The following is a 17939-nucleotide window of genomic DNA, read 5'->3' as shown; positions in this document are numbered from 1 at the left end:
GGCGTCGGGCAATGGCAAAAGCAAAATTAGATTCGACGTTCATCATAATGCGATCATAATGACGATTCTATGGCATATTAGAAAATAACTTTCTATTCCAACACTGGACCATATTACGACTGGCATGAGAGAAGGTTTTGCTGAAGAAAATACTTATCATTTTAAATTCAACATCCTTTTTCCATCACAATTACTGGAACATGATGCTAATGATCTTGCGCACAAACTAAATCGGTGCTTAACCAAACTACTGTATTTTGAAGACGACACACACTTTGTGATTAAAAATAGACTAATGGGACAGACTCTTCAATACAAGCAACGAGCATAAATGCTCTTAATGATTGTGTTTTTGTTATGCAAGCATTGTCTCTCTATCCTATATCTGACTATCCTACTTTGCACACGCTGTAAAATATATTTGTCTACCTACATCTATTGCTGCAGTAGAAAGACGTTTTTCAACACTGCGTTGTACAAAGACATGGCTGAGGTCAACAGTGAAGGAGGATCGACTAAATGGCTTACCTCTGTTGGACACTCATCCTGGCATTCCTTGTCGTGCTGAAAATGTAATTAACCAATTTGTCAGAAAGAGTAGGTGCATAGAATTCATCATTTAAAGTACAGGACCACAACTCTAACTTTTTTATATCATGTATATGTGTGTAATCACTTTAAATAAAACTTTCTTACACTTTCCATATGACTTGATTAGCTTTTATTACAGTAAAAGTAAAGGTAGCACAAGATATCTTTAGTGAGCCCTCCTTGAGGTTTTTCTGTATCTGCCACTGTCTCATATGAGATATGGTGTAAGTTCTATTGGCCAGCTGTGAACTGAGGCTCATGTGCAACAACAAAATCTGTTGGTTGGGCTCAGAGGACATCCTAGGCTCACTTTTTGGCTGTTGGCTGAAGAGACAATGAACATTTGTAAGTGAGGCAAGAGAACATCTTTTAATTTGTAGAGTCAAGCTGTCGATGAACTACTATCACCTAATTTTGAGCAGAGTTTAAGACTCAGATCAGACCTTTCATTAGTTTTGTGACCTCCACTACATATTCTCTGGAAAATGGTAGGGTCCCTATGTAGCAACAATGAGTAAGTTTCAGAGATGTATCCTCACATTTACAAAACTGTAATGCATAGATTCGTGCAGTCTATTACAGAGTTGTCTTTTGTTTGTTTTGAATGGCCAGCAACAGCTTGTCTCATAGGCTCAAACTGCAGTATGTGACACCAGCAGAGCACAGTAGGGGATGCATAATTACCTACTGAAAGGTAAGCATATTTTATTCAAACCAGTAGAAAATACAAGGTATCGGTAGTCAATCACTTAATGCTCCCAGTATGCACTATTGCCCCTTTCAGATGCATTGATGAAGCTGCACAATGAGTGAATGTTGACCATAATGGCACAGTGAGAGGAGGAATATCACACTGGCTGAATGTTTGTCCCCATTGTTGTGGGTTGATCCCAGCAAGCAAAATTATACCATATTGTGACAATTGTTTTTACCTAGAAATGATCACAAACATGGAATGCTGATATTACACATTCATGTCCACGATGCTGGACAAATGATTGCAGTAAGGAAAACATGTTCAGATTGTTGGAACAGGATGTGACGATACATCGACATATGTGAAAGAATGGACACCACATATATAATTAAGGTGATGTCAGCCAACGATCCTTTCAGTATAGATGCACACCACACTACCTCTTACAGGAACCAGTGAGACACCATGTGTAAGGAGGATCATGAGCATGAGCACTGCATCAGTGGTGAGTAAGTTCGGAATTTGGGTCTGACAGGAAGCATGCTAGAGTAGACCATGCAGATGTGATGACCACTGTGTCCAGATGGCATAGTTATCACTGCAACTGCCCAGTCCACATGAGACTTGGGTTCTATTCCTGGTCCAGCACAAATTTTCAACCATCCCCATTGATGTAAATTAATGCCCACAGACAACTAATGCCTCTACTTCCTTTGTCTCTGAGTCATTGTGGCTGCAGGATCAAAATGCTGTCTATACCCTTGGACATGTCCAAAAGAACAGACAATACATGCATATTTGACATGTTGAGATTAGATATGAATAAAAATTTATTTTGCAGTGATAGTGATTCCTTACATTTCTGTTTAACCAAAAATATGTAACTTTACCTCGGGCTAACTTTCATGACCTTCTTTAGTCAACAATCCCTGCTCCTTGAATGTAGGATTATTGAGCAGCCAAATTCTGCCTGAAATAACACCCATAGCACTCACAATCAATTAGCATGTATGCATTAGGTTACTGTTACTTGAAACAAAGGTGAAGCCCGTACATTATTTGACTGCTAACAATACCCTGATTTAATCAGGGTTGTTTCAGAATCAAGTTACATATGAAGGGCTTATTTCAATAGTGGTACAAGTCCATTTTTGTTCATCTTGAGATACAGAGTCCTAAAGTTAAATGAGTGCTGAAAAATCTGCAGTTGAGATACCACAAATATATTCAAGCATATGGCTTCTTGCTAGACACGAACCTTTCTTTCTCTTTGTTTGGATCATTAAATTCAGAAGCATTATAGTCAGAAAAGTGGAGGTAATGGACTTGTACCACTATTGAAATAAGCCCTTCATATGTAGCTCTCCCTCTCGCTCTTGTTTTATGATTACATTCCTTCCATGCTTTTGTAGTAAAGAGGTGCAATCCCATATTTTAGTAACTTTAAAGTGTATTCATGGCCTGTTGCACAGATCTTAATTCTTTTGAATGAAAAGCTACACAGTGGAATAATGCATTAGCCTCCACTGGTGAAACATCAGAACAATAGCAAGCTACATAAATAGCTTTCTCTGTCTGTTTTACTGTTAATTCTTGAATCGTAGTACTGGAATGGATATAATGTGTGCACACTGTGTGCAGATGGAGGAGCTGGACTCAGTTCACCAACAGCTGAAGATGCGTTTTGCCATATTCAGCAGCATTCAGGCTGCTGCCTATTGTAGTAATGGGGGCCGAGAAACTGGCTCATCACATAGGATGCCTAAGGTGCCACCTATTTTGCCCACTGGCTCTGTTGTCAAGACATCTTGTGGTGTACCCAATGTGGCTGAGTTGTCCTCACCAAATGGTGAGGGATGGGTCGTAACAGTTAGCGCTGTTTGAGGCAGAGAGTGATGTGGAGGCTGCCTCACCCATTGACCCTGTGAGTGGACTGGCAGGTGTTCATTCATCAGGGTCAGACAGGCCCAACTGGAGAGAAGTTTTCTAGTTAATCAGGACCTCCAACGTCAAACGCATTATGAAGCTCCTTAGGAAAATGGCATCCAGGACTGGAAATCCTATGTGTACTGAATATGTCTGCCATGGAGCCTCATCTGAGATGTGGAAAATGTCCTACCTGTGGCTACGAAACACACAGGGTGTGGCTGTCTACAAGTTGTGGCTGAAGTTGGTGCCAATGATACCCATCATTTGGGTTCTGAGGCCACCTTCAGTTTATATTGAGAGGTAGCACAAATGGCGAAGAGCCCCTGTGTCACACATGAGTGCATGCAGCACACACAGTTTGTATCAGCATTCCCAGAATTGATTCAAGTCTTTTGGTTTGGTGTGAGTGGAGGGTCTCAACCAAAGGCTTCATTGATTCTCTGACTGCCCAAGCTGCAGACTGCTGGAAATGCATTATGAGGTGGAGAATTGTAGAAATACTTGATGGGTCATTGGTGCACTACACAAAGCAAGCGTTTTTTAGGCTAGGCAGTTGTTTGAGGTCCTCTGATGAATGCACACTAGTCAGACTGCATACAAAGTAAAGATCATACTACCATCAACATGTTAACAGTAAATTCTTGATGTATTTGTAGTTCCTGAATATAATGCCCTCCAAGAAAGTTGTCATGTTCAAAATATGTTTGGACCAAAGCTGGCTGAAACATTGAGCAGAAACCCTTGAAATATTTAGCAAGCCATGGAATGTACACTGAAGAGACAGATGACACACCTGTGGGATGGTAGCATCAGAAGAGTGGAGGGGAGACGAAGGGCAAGAATGAATATGGGTGAAATTTGTGCAATAAATGAAAGTGCATGCTATTGGTGGTAACCCCCAAACAGCAGTGAAAGTAGGATTCTCAGACTCAATAACATTCTTATATTGCCAAAATATATAACTATACTTAAAATACTTTTTGCCACAAATAAGTAGGCAGTTATGCAAACATTCATTTTCATTCCATATGTTTTGTGGATTAGCTATGACTGTTGGACACCATCACAAGAGAAGGTACTTGTATAGTTTACAATGTGGTAATGGCAGGTACATCACATCTATCCATTTGTACCATTCAGTTCTAATGTATCTTACTGTTTTCACATAATTTAAGGCATAAAGTAATGACTAACTGCATAGCTGAAGTACTAAGTCATTGAAAGGCACATCAACTTTGCTAGCTTTCCCACAGATACTGCTTCAGAACTATGGTCTCATTTTACAGGCTGACTACATTGTGGCAGCACTGTGGAGAAGCAGACTAAACAGTTTCACATGACCAGTAATTATGGGATCCATTTCCATTCTTGCAGATGAATTGATTTTTTTTTCAAGAGCCATCATACAGGATCACAAAATCATTCAAGAAGATTTTTGCACCAACTAGGTATGTCTGTAGTTTTGGACATATTTACTGCGAATTTTCTTACAAACTGGAATGACCTTTGACTGTTTCTATACATGTGCAAACCACTGTTCCATAAATGAACAATTCGGATGGCAGAAAGGTGTCAGTTCAGCACCGTTTTTTTGTGTAACTGAATCTGCTAACTACACTTTATGGTCACGTGACCTCTGGTGTGTTCATCATCTACTTTTGGAGTGCATTCCATATGGAATTATAAGGATTATAGCTCTGGACTTTACTGCTAAATGATTCTACCTTTTTCTAGTACTTGGTGGCTCAATGGGTAATTGTGACACTACAAATCCAAAGGTCCTTGATCATTGAACAGCAGGTACTTTGTAACTAGTTGGGTAAATCAGTTCAGATGTGAAAAGAGGGTAACAGCACATGGTAGTCAGTAGGACTGTGTGTAGTAAAGAACTACTGTGTTTAAAACCTCCAGGGTGATGACAGCTTTACCTCTAGTTTATTTTTATGTTTACCTTTCTGTCATGTATTCTCTTCGTGACACAAGCAGATGGCTGATCCTTGGCTCTGTCACATATGCCAGTTAACAACTTATTAGCCTCACAAACGGGCTTTCCAAACTTATAAAACATGAGAATGCATTTCACATGGAATCTGCAGCTTGATTATCTTCTTTCTGGCTGCTGTGAATGTACGTTTGCATTAAAACTGTGCAAGCCACCAAACGGTGCATCGTGGATGGCATCTATTACCACAGCAACAACAATTACTACTACTAGGCACTTCTATAGTGTTCTATATGTAGTGTCCCTTACAAATGAACCACAGTTTCCCAAATACAAAAAAAAGTTGATCATTCCCCATCCTACTACCATCCTTATGTGCTTGTTCCACTTCACATTACTTTGCAATGTTATGGTTCAAATGGCTCTGAGCACTATGGGACTTAATTTCTGAGGTCATCAGTCCCCTAGAACTTAGAACTACTTAAACCTAACTAACCCAAGGACATCACACACATCCATGCCCAAGGCAGGATTCGAACCTGCAACTGTAGCGGTCGCACGGTTCCAGACTGTAGTGCCCTGAACCGCTTGGCCATTCTGGCTGGCCCCTGCAATGTTATACCTAAACATTTTATTGACCAGACCTTCAATCTGTAGAGTACTGATGTTGTATACAACATTATGGGATTGTTTTTCCTACCCATCTACAGTTACTTGAATATTTCTGCATTTGCCATTCATCACACCACATAAAAAGTTTGTCCAAGTCATTTTGTATCCTCGTAGTCACTTAGTGATGATCCTTCCCCACACACAATGCCATTAGCAAACAGGCACAGAATGCTGCTCATCAGATCACTTCATATATAGATATGGTACCATTCTCTGTGGTGCTATTGAGGATACTCTTGTCTCTGAAAAAACAGTTGCTGTTGAGATCAAAGTACTGGCCTCTGTTACTTGAGAAGTCTTTGCACCATTCATATATCGGGGAACCTATTCCATATGCTCATACCTCTATTTACAGTATGCAGTGGTGAACTGTTCCAATGCTTTCTGCAAATATAGGACTGTGGAATCTAGCCTGTTACCCATCATCCATGGTTCACAGTATGTAATTTGATAGAAGACCAAGATGAGTATTGCACAAAATCAATGCTGATTTGGGGATAAAAACTTTTCTGTCTTAAAGAAATTAATTATATTTGAACTGAGGATATTTTCAGGAACTCTGGAGCAAGTAAGTGTTATGATATTGGTCTGCAATTTTGCAGGTACATGCTTTTACCATTCTTACATACAAAAGCCACCTGAACTTTTTCCCAGCTACCTGGGTTTTTGCACTAGGTGAGAGATTTGCAATAAATGCAAGCTAAGTAAGAGGCAAATGCTGTAGAGTACTCTCTGGACAAATCATTTGTGATTCTGTTTGGACATGGCAACTATTTTGTTTTCAACTCTTCCAGTTGCTTCTCTACTCCAGGGATCCTATTACTATGTTCCTGATACAGAAGTCAGTGTGACAGTGAAACAACAATGTGTTGGTATGATCCTCCTGCACAAACTTGATAACTAAATACAGAGAGGGGTTAGTGACCACCTTCTGCTTTCCTCCAAAGCCACACCAGACTGGTCAATGACTGCCTGGATAGAAGTCTTTGACCAGAAATGTCTCATGTTCTCTGTAAAATCTGTTGCTCATGTATGATGGTGGTAGTTGTATGCTTCACGCATAGATCTTTTTACAGACAGAAGAATTTCCATTAGTACTTGCCTGTCACCACCGTGCATACTTTTTTGAACTGAGAGTACAACAGTCTGCTTCCTCAGTGTTTTCCGATTCTGACATTAAACCACAGTGGGTCTTTTCTGTCTGTAATCCAGTTACTCACCACATACTTATTCAGTATGTGATTTACAGTCCATTTAGTGTTTGTCCATCTTCCTCTACGTAAATCATATTGGAAGTAAATGACATTCTCATTGTTTAAATGGGATGTTAACAACTACTTACCTGCTCTTTCTAGCAAATCTATTCACCTAGCCCTCTTAAAGGATTCATTAACTTCATTTACCATCCAGAAAGAGATTTTCACTCTGCAGCGGAGTGTGCGCTGATATAAAACTTCCTGGCAGATTAAAACTGTGTGCCGGACCAAGACTCGAACTCAGGACCTTTGCCTTTCGCGGGCAAGTGCTCTACCATCTGAACTACCCAAGCACCACTCATGACCCGTCCTCACAGCTTTACATCTGCCAGTACTTAGTCTCCTACCTTCCAAGCTTTACAGAAGCTCTCCTGCGAACCTTGCAGAAGTAAAGCTGTGAGGACGGGGCGTGAGTCGTGCTTGGGTAGCTCATATGGTAGAGTACTTGCCTGTGAAATGCAAAAGTCCCGAGTTCAAGTCTCAGTCCGGCACACAGTTTTAATCTGCCAGGAAGTTTCATTTACCACTGTCGCTGTGCTGGCATCATGATCACTAGCCCCTCTCTGTACTAATACCATCTGTAAGGACAAGCCTGTTTATAGTTGCAGTATTTCAACTATTTCAATTTTGTGTGGGCTGTTAAACTAACAGCTTACGACAGCTTTCAGAAAACTGTTCTACAGTACTTCACAAGACTGCCTGTCTATACCACTTGCAATGTATGCACAGACATCTTAGTCTCTACTCAGTAGGTTAGGATCACCTACTTTTTCTGCACTACTTTGTGTAGATATTCCTTCAATGATTCTGTAACTGTCACAGCAGTATCATATGGCGAATAAAAACATCCAATGCTGGAGTTTACATACACGGAACCATTAAGGAAACTACTCATTAAAACAGGAAATCATAGCTTGAGTCTTGGGACTTGGTACCAATTTTCATATAACTTCATCAATGCTATCTCATTTAATTTTTATTTGTACTTATAATGTAAAGAAGCAATTCTACAAACTCACAAGCTAAACTACTTCACCTGCTCAAAGATAATGTTTAAATCCATATGGGTAAAGTGTAACAAAATATTCTATTTTACCGGTTTCCTCGTTTCCAACCTGGAGCGTACTGTAATACTGTAACCCTTGTTATCTTTACCCTAAAGTAAAAACAGGACTGCTAAAGTGAATACACACACAATTGATTACCATCTCATTATTTTCACCACAGCTCAACAAGATTACTTCCATGTAGTCATATAAATTCTAAAATTACCTCTTTATTCACACCCTCCTCCAACTCTTCTTTTACATTCATGCTGCATGGATAATCTTGGGCCTGTGGCAAAAATAACAAACTGTAATAAGTACTTTTAAGCAGTCACAGTCCTCCCATATTATATAAAATTTATCACACAGATAAACCCCCAACCATCACACTACTTTATAACTAAATAGTAGTTATTGTTAACTGTTCTCTTTTGAGTTCAAAATTCCGAGTGACGAGTTAACTATGGTATACTTCAATGGGAGGCAGCAAAAAATTGTAAGACTGATTAATGACAACGCCTTTGAAAATTCATTATGATCTTTCATTTCAGCCTTCTCCCTATGCTATTGTTTTCAATCATATTTTCTAGCTTCATTATCTACATATGCATATAATGATAGTGTAATGAAGTAAAATAACACAGCTACTACCTGAAACAATGACTTCAATGTTGTTCATAAAATCAATGTTGTTCATATCAAATTACAATACAGTTTACACCAACTGTGTGAGGGAGCAGAAACTGGACTGTCAAGTGACACATCACTCATACTACTTTTATGATCAGAATAATAAAATGTCTAGAACAGTTACATCGAAACCTTGTTGCACTGAATGCTTATTTATGATAAAATTATTAAACGCACACACCCTACATTGGCACACTACTTAATACTATTCTAACTTCATGAATTCCTTTTGGTGGGACAAGCACGTTTCTAACAGAACAAAAAGAGAGAGTAGGCTACAGGCTACACCAGTCCTATTCTGTGGATCTGAACTATGGGTTTTACTTGCTGATCTCAAAAGAAGACAAAGTTCTGGAAAGATTATTTATGGAACAACACCAGCATATCAAGACTGAAAAATGCATAATGTCAAAGGAAGTGCTGGAATGAGAACAAATGAAACAGTGATAGCATAGGAAGAAAATCGTTAAACTGATATTGGGATCTGTTGAGGATGTTGGATAATTAGCAGCCAAAGAATAATTTTTTATTGGAAATCATCGTACTGATAGAAACAAAGTAGACCACTTAACTTTCAGAAAGAGTATATCGACAAAATAATGAAGAAAAATGGTGTACGCAAAGAAGATTCCTTGAAGAGAGATGCTGGGCAAAAGATAGAAAGAATACAGCAGCATCTTATTAATTGATCTTTGTTTTAATTAACTGCCTACAATAATATTAATTTACTAGTACAAACAATGATCATTATGATTTTATTATTATTACTATCTGAGGCATGGTGGGCTACCTCTTTGAATTCCCATCCTGCACCTGGTGATGTCACTTCTTTGGCTTGGAGCTCGGGGCGCCATGGGGCACGATAAGAGCCACGCAGGGTACGTCAACAGTATTTGCCATTCAGCCACAATTGACAGAATGGAGTGACTAATAGCCCTTCAAAAGTTCTGTCAAGTTAATAATTGCAGGCACAGGTGTTAATGAAAGACAGTACATTGGTGTGGTCTTGGCTATCTGTATTTGCTATTTGTTCTTCTATGTGGAAGTCACATTATGCAACAAGCTTTCTCATCTGAAAAACTGCCCGATTTCAGTTGTGTTGCACGACTTAATACCTTGTGGCATTGCCTTGGAAGGGGTTAGGGTAGTGTCTAGCAACTAGACAAGCTTGTTATTGCTATTCAATTCCCCATGTTCAGCAGTGGATTCGATGATTTGGTAATCCTGAATACTGTTTTAAGTGTGACCATGTTTAGCCATAGACCGAGTTTTTGATGAGAATCATCTGAGTCCATTGATCTACCCAACTATCGTGGCCGTGCAGTTGTATTAAGTGAGAATGACAGTGGAATTTAGATACTCCTTAGTCTGCTCCAGTTTTCTACTGTTGTGGCACACTTTGATTGTTTTGGACTTGGACTCAGGGCATGCTCATCATGCTGTGGCTGTTAACATTGCCTCTGTATATCAGCCTTAGGGAATTCACTGCTGCCGGCTACCGATAGGCTGCCTTCACTCAAGTTATGTAAATCACTATTCGAAATTTGTACTAAAATTTTGTACATTTTGATTTTTGGGGGTTTGTTGGGTCGAGTGCCTTTACTGTACATACTGTCGAGCACTGTTAGAATGGTCACTTGCTGATCATCTCTATGTGAGTCACACGTCACATTCAGATGTCATCCAGACTTGTGAAAATATAGCCTGTTGGTAAGTAACAGGCACATTTGATGCTCAGAGACTGGAACAAGCAAAAGTGTGTAAAACCATCAAGTGTTACTGAGCTCTGAATGTTTTTTGTGTTCGTTCACTGACCATTTGTGAGGTGGAGAGTGAAAGAAATTTATTCCATCTCAGGGTGAGTTACTGCTTACCAGATTTAATTGTTCAAGTGTTTCTTATTTTAAAGTTGTCATGAATTGAGCTTTTCTCACCTGTTATTTATTTACTGCTACAAGTAGGTTCTGACTACTAATTACTGGTTTTCCTTTTTAAAGGGTGTTCTTGAGCTGCTATGCATGCACATTCACATACTGAATCACTTAGGGATTTTCTACAGTATGCCTTAATAGAATTTTCACTGTGTCTGAAGCCAGTTATATCGATCTGTGCACGCTCATTCTCTTGTTAATTACTTAACTGCTCACTGGTGCAAGATTTAAAGAGACTTGCTCTGTCTGTCTACCTGAAGGTAGCTCTAGAAATCATTGCACCTGCTTACTTTATTAAATTATCTAGATGCACTTTGAGGTGTATTTTAAGAATTTCCTTTTTCTAAGGGTCCCGAGGCAGCTATAAATTGCTCTGTCTTCCAGTATAGCTATTCAGTTTTAACCTTTGAGATGAGTTATGCTTCTGTGTTGTCTTAAAGAGCCATCTGTTTCCAGATAATTATTTGTTCATTTGTTGAAGCATTTTCTCATTTGCTGTTTGTGAAAATGGAAATTTTGAATCTAAAATCTAAGAACTGGTGTCAGACACAGCTTTAGTCGTTAACTATTGGTTTATTTAAATTGTCACTAAACTAAGGTGTGTAATGTCTTAAATTTGAAAGTTCGGAGTGGTGTTTGTAATCCTGCTAATGTATCTGACTTTAGTTATTTCTCTTAAATAAAAACATTTTAATAAACAATGGAGACTCATGTGAACCCCAATCCATCCAGTCCTTCCACTTAATTTCCCCTTTTCCTGCTGGATGTTTGGTTGGTAAGAGACGATGGTTATTTTCCTGGAAGTAAAGGGGGAAGGTGTCATTGTCATTCACCACGAGGTGTGTGTTTGCAGGTATCCACTGCGGAACATGGGGTCCCACAACTGTCCCAGCAGTTTGCCCTCACTGAAAAATCAACAGTTTATCTATGAATTAAAAGTTTGTCAGCTTCCATGTAAGGGCGGTGTGCCCAACTTGTGGACGACCCCTTGGTGATTAGTACCAACTGCACCATGGAGGTATACGTTGCACTAGCTGCCTGAGCTCTGGCCATGACAATCTTGTGTCAGAATGTAGTGTGTTTAGAAGGTAGTCAGCCCCATCATAAGCAAATACATATAATTCAGGCACAATTGATCCATTGAGATAATCACTTGTGCGGTATTGCACAATGTAATCTCTATTCTGAGCAGATTACATTAGCTCTGCAGTTAGAGGGACAGCTGCCTTTATTTAGACAAATTAGGAGCAATAGGTGGTGAACAAGATTCTCCCACTGACATATAACTGCTGGAAGTAGTAGGAATGCTACGGACACCTTTAAGGACCTCAGGAGAATTCATTTGGGAAATTACCATTCCAAATAATGTTACTGCTGCAAGCTATAATGGAACTTTCAATGTAGAATTTAAAGACAGGTAAAATCCATCATATGGATCATGGTCAAATTTATGTTTCATGCTGACACTTTGGCCATCACTGACAATGTTGTTGTTCAGACGTTGTACACCCTGTGTTAAGCCATATTTTCAATCGAATTTTACATGAAAGTGCAACATCAAGGGAGTTGTAAAAATCAATTATTGGCCTGAAATTGTCACCTCAATTAAGAGGCTACTCAGGCATAAACATTTTTGGCTATTGCAGTTTCCTCATGAACCTTTTCCTAGGTTCATAGATGAATGCATATGACCATTCCATACCTGGAATTGCAAGTCACAGAGATACAAATACTCAATAATATATTACAGAAAATGTGGCCACAGGACTGTTCATGGATTACCTTCACTAATAAATGCACATCTTTTACTGAATTAGAGGCTTTGTTGTCCGCTATTGAAGTCTGAGTTTCGCAGACCAGCAGTGATGGGGGTTTAAGTGACATTATCAGGATAGGGATTGAGATTCCAAGCAATTTAAAAGCGGACCACCCATAAGGAAAAAGTGTAGGATGTGTTTCCAGTGCAACAAAGAGGGGCATTTTGTATGGCGATGTCTGGTTACATGGAAGGAGAATCAAACAGCCGACATCACACAGAATGCAGAATGGAAGACACACGGTAGTGTTCTACTGCCTAAGGGCTGGATCTGTGCCAAGTCTAAGGTACAGGAACCCCTGCCTTATTTTTGGGTACAACTTAACCAGGAACGAATGTGTGCCCTCCTCAACTCTGGTAGTTCAGTTTCTCGTTTAGATTATCTGTGACATTTGAAGTTCCGCCATACCTGTGAATTGCCTTGTTTGCATCCGTCCTCCCAATGTTGAGCTCTCACTGGGCACATGTTGCCTCTGGTTGGCAAAACTGAGTATCTGAAAATTTTCTTGGTCTGCGAAGTGGATAGTAACTAAAAATCTTTCAGTGAACTTAATTTTGCAGTGTGTTTTTGTAAGTGGTAGTGGGTTTGTGCTAGTTTGTCAAGGCATGGTTGTTTATTTTAAATTTAACCCAGCTGAAACATTCACATTGTGCTCCTGTCAGGTTGCCACAGAAATTCATAGTGTGTTACCACAATGTTTGCCATTTCAGCTCAGTCACCTTCATACAGTAGAGGTGATGCTGGTACTGGAAGTTTTTGATCGGTTACCACAGATGTTAACTAACAGATTGGACATCACCGATAAAATCCAGTACTAGATTTGCCTTACAAATGACATTCCAGAGAGGTTTTCTCCATCAAGGATGATATGTATATGTACTTTGATTAATAATGTGTTGTTCAATGCGGTCATCAGGCCCTCAACTTCAGCCTATGCTTCTACCATATTCTCAGTATCTATGGGCAGCAGTGGGGTGTTTCATCCTGTTGTGGGTTATTGTGCAGTTAATGAGAACATAGTTTTGGAATCTGTGCCACTTCCCAATCTGCATAATTCTTTTACTTGGTTTAGTCAGGCTCAGTATTTTGCTGACCTGGATCTCAATCTCGCATATTATCAGATCATGTTAACAGAGGATTCCAAGTATATTACTGCCTGCTGTACAGATTGAAACCTCCACAATTTTAACAGGGTGCCCTTTGGTTTTTCAACGGGAGTTACCATTATGTCTTGTCTTCTAGATTGTGTTATGGGTGATTTCACATTCAAGTGTGTGTCTAATTATCTAAATGGCATGGTTGTTTACAGTTCTAGTCTGTCTGAAAACCTGAAACATCTTGAGGCAGTTCTGGTTTACCAGAGGGAGGTGGGACTTACTGTGAAACCATCTGAAATGACACTGGCACATAGGTTTCATCCTTGGGACATCTTAGTTTCACTGATTGGATTGAAATTGACCAGGAGTATACTAGTGATTTGCGAAAATTTACAGCTTCTAGAAATAAGAAAGGTGTGGCACGGTTCATAGGCATGACATTTTTTTCAAAAGTCTGTGCCGAATTTTATTAAATTAGTGGGGTGCCTTAACGATTTAAGAAATTTCATATGGGATGAAAGTCATCCAGAATCTTCTGAAGCCATTAAGGTGGTGCTTAGTAACCCACTAGTATTAGACATACCAAATTTTGAGGTCGTTTTCTTCTTGCAGACAGACACCTAATTCTTCTGGAGTAGAAAGTCGTAGCTGTCCTCCTGCAGGAACGGAATGGCAGGGGAGGTGTTGCATGTTGATGCCCTATAGCAATGCACCTTGGGAACTTTTACCTGCGGAGATGAAATATTCTATGTATGAATGGGAAGCTTTGGCGGATATGTTTGCCCTTAAGAAATTCAGATTTTATTTTGAACAACAGGAATTTTGTTTAGAGACTGACAATCAAGCTCTTAGTTAGGTTTTGGTTCATTATTTCCATAATACCTTCTTAGGCATTTATAAAACTGTTGTCAAGATCAGACGACACATCACCTGGTCCTCCCTGTATAAGCAAGCCTGGAGGTTGGTGGAGTCAAGATCACTCAACATGTCACCTCGTCCTCCCTGAATAAGGCTGTCCAGAGGTTGGTGGAGGAGTGTGAGAGCTGTAAGGGAGCTGAGCCCAACTTGAATTCCCTCAGGTGGCTTTTAGAGTCTACCCATTAGGAATGCCTGATGGATTAACTTTGTATGGATTATATAGGTCCACTTCATCAAGTGTGTGTGTGTATTAGGCACCTACTAGTTATCACGGATAACTTTTCTCATTTTTTTGACACATTCCGAGCAGAGAAATGACCATCCTGGCAGCTGGCCAGCATTTGTTATGAATTTTTTCTGTTTCCAGGCCACCGAGGATGCTTGATAGCTTCTGTTTCCCAGCTATTTGTGAGGTTCTGCTTTGACAATGGAATTAAAAATGTGACCACAAATCCTTTTACCAGCATACTTTGCTGACCAGGTGAACTGCAAGTTGAAGGCTGTGCTTATCTTTCACAACAAGGCTCAGACAACGTGGCTCAATTTTATCTTTAACACTGCACAACCCAAGTCCCTGGAGGCTGCTCCAGTATCCCTTATGTTAGCACATCCAGCCAATTTTCCTCTTGTCAACCAGTAGGCAATCAATGATTTGCTTCAAGAACAAGTTACCCTAGCAGTAACACAGCACAACTGGAGCCAGGCTAGACATAATACCAAAATTGCCTGTCACAGGTTATCCACCTGTTACAGTCAGGGGCTAAACAGTTCATTGGAAAGGCTGGGGACACAGTGTTAGTCCGAAACCCTAATAATGCTAAAAAGGGGGAGTTAGGGTTCAATAGCAAGCTAGCTCCTCAGTTGTTGGGACCCTGTTAGATTGTCAGGGTGGTGAGCTTAGCAAACTTCCTGCTTCTGAATTTATAGAAGAGTAAAGCCTCACACATGCACATTATTCATATCAAGGAGAGGCATATGTAAAGGGCTCCTTAATGGTGGGGAAGGGGGATTTTGGTTTGGTGGAGGAGGCTGAACTACGGTGGGCTCCCTCTTCGAATTCGAGCCCCATGTGCCTGGCAGATGTCACTTCTCACAGCACAGAGCTCGTGGCACCAGTGGGCATTGTGGAGCAGCAATGGGTGTAGAGGAACAGCAGTGGATCTCACGGGCAGTCGGTGTCTTGAAGCTGGACTGGAGAGTGAGTCATGCAGGTCTCGTGGGCAGCATGTACTGTTTAGCTGAACTTTATGTGGCAGTATCATTATACCATCACAATCATTACAATAAAACAATCTTCTTTCAATAATGGTAACTGCCATAGGCTGATCAGCCCAAGATTATCATCAGTCATCTAAAAGCTGGTATGTACACCTCTGGCACAGACAACAGTAGGGAGACATAGTGGCACGGAAGCAATGAGGCCTTCATAGATCACTGGAGGAAGTTGGAACCATATTTAACAATCAGGCCACCTCATTCCCGTAAATTCTGGAAGGGGGGGATGATCTCTGATGTTATGTTAAATCACATCCCAGATCTGTTCAACCAGGTTCAGGGCTGGTGAGTTGGGTGGCCAACACATCAATTGGAACTCACCACTGTGTTCCTGAAACCACTCGATCACACTCATGGCCTTGTGAAATGGTGCATTGTTTTCATGAAAAATGCCACACTCAAAGCAAATACTTTCAGAAAAGACTTCCTGACACTTAAATGTATACTCAATGGGAAACATGATCATCACGAAGGAGTGGACCTAACATGAACCATGGACCGTGGCACTGGTAGCAAGGCTTGTGTGCCTCAGCGATACAGATAGTCGTTCCGTAGGTAAAACCCCAATGGAGGGGTATCTGTTGTGGGGCCAGACAAACATGTGGTCCCTTAAGAGGGGCAGCAGTCTTTTCAGTAGTTGCAGGGGCGACAGTCAGGATGAATGACTGATCTGGTCTTGTAACATTAACCGAAACAGTGTTGCTGTGCTGGTACTGTAAACAGATGAAAGCAAGGGGAAACTATAGCGAGGGGATGCAACTTTACTGTTCATTAAATGATGATGGTGTCCTCTTGGGTAAAATATTCCGGAAGTCAAATAGTCCCCCATTCAGATCTCCAGGATGTCATCGTTATCAGGAGACGGAAAACTTATGTTCTACAAATTGGAACATGGAATGTCAGACCCTTTACTCAGGCAGGCAGGTTAGAAAATTTAAAGAGAGAAATGGATAGGGTAAAGATAAATATGGTGGGAATTGGTTAAGTTTGATGGCATGAGGAATAAGACTTCTGGTCAGATGAATACAGGATTATAAATATAAAATCATATAGGGGTAATGGAGGAGTAGGTTTAAAAATGAATAAAAAACAGGAGTGCGGGTAAGCTACTATGAACAGCATAGTGAATGCAGTATTGTAGCCAAGATAGACACAAAGCCCACACTTACCACAGTAGTACAAGTTCATATGCCAACTAGGTCCCCAGATGATGAAGAGATTAAAGAAATGTATGATGAGATAAAAGAAATAATTCAGATAAGGAAGGGAGACGAAAATTTAATAGACACAGGGGATTGGAATTCAATAGTATGAAAAGGAAGAGAAGGAAAAGTAGGAGGTGAATATGGAATGTGGGTAAGGAATGAAAGAGAAAAGCTGTCTGGTAGAATTTTGCACAGAGCACAACTTCATCATACACTACGTGCTCAAAAGCATCGGGCCACCCCCAAAAACTTACTTTTTCATATTTGGTGCATTGTGCTGCCACCTACTCTATATCAGAGACCTCAGTAGTCATTATACACCATGAGAGAGCAAAATGGGGCACTCCGTGGAGCTCATTGACTTTGAATGTGGTCAGGTGATAGGGTGTCATTGGTGTCACATGTCTGTATGCGAGCTTTCCACACTCCTGAACATTCCTACGTCCACTGTTTCTGATGAGATAGTGAAGTGGAAGCATGAAGGGACACATGCAGCACAAAAGCATACAGGCCAATCTTGTCTGCTGACTGAAAGATACCGCCGACATTTGGAGAAGGTTGTAATGTGTAATAGGCAGATATCTATCCAGACCTGAAAGAACTGCAAAAAGGTAGGAATTGTAAGAGATGGGATCTGGATAAAGTGAAAGGATCAGAGATTGTAGAGTGTTTCAGAAAGCACTAGGGAACCATTGACAAGGACATGGGTAAGAGATACAGCAGAAGAGGAAGAGTAGCTTTGAGAGATTACTAGTGAAAGTAGCAGAGGATCAAGTAGGTAAAAAGACGAGGCTAGCAGAAATCCTTGGGTAACAGAGGAGATACTGAATTTAATAGATGAATGGTGGAAATATAAAAATGCAGTAAATGAAG

The 17939-nt window shown here is 40.2% G+C and overlaps 1 protein-coding gene across 1 annotated transcript in view; it reads right to left on the bottom strand.

Annotated features, from left to right (window-relative positions):
• Positions 1–17939, bottom strand: part of LOC126108394 (zinc finger protein 429-like) — a 96838-nt gene that overhangs the window by 67583 nt on the left and 11316 nt on the right. Inside the window, exons 3-4 of the mRNA XM_049913605.1 lie at positions 8360–8422; positions 529–564 (exon numbers count right to left, since the gene is read on the bottom strand). Of these exons, the coding sequence (XP_049769562.1) occupies positions 529–564; positions 8360–8401 (78 nt within the window). The 5' untranslated portion in view covers positions 8402–8422. The remainder of the gene's footprint in view (positions 1–528; positions 565–8359; positions 8423–17939) is intronic.

This window comes from Schistocerca cancellata, chromosome 11 (assembly GCF_023864275.1).
Source record: "Schistocerca cancellata isolate TAMUIC-IGC-003103 chromosome 11, iqSchCanc2.1, whole genome shotgun sequence".
NCBI classification, from domain to species: Eukaryota; Metazoa; Arthropoda; class Insecta; order Orthoptera; family Acrididae; genus Schistocerca; species Schistocerca cancellata.
Note: the sequence above shows the minus strand (reverse complement) of the source record. Positions and strands in the feature narration are given on the sequence as shown.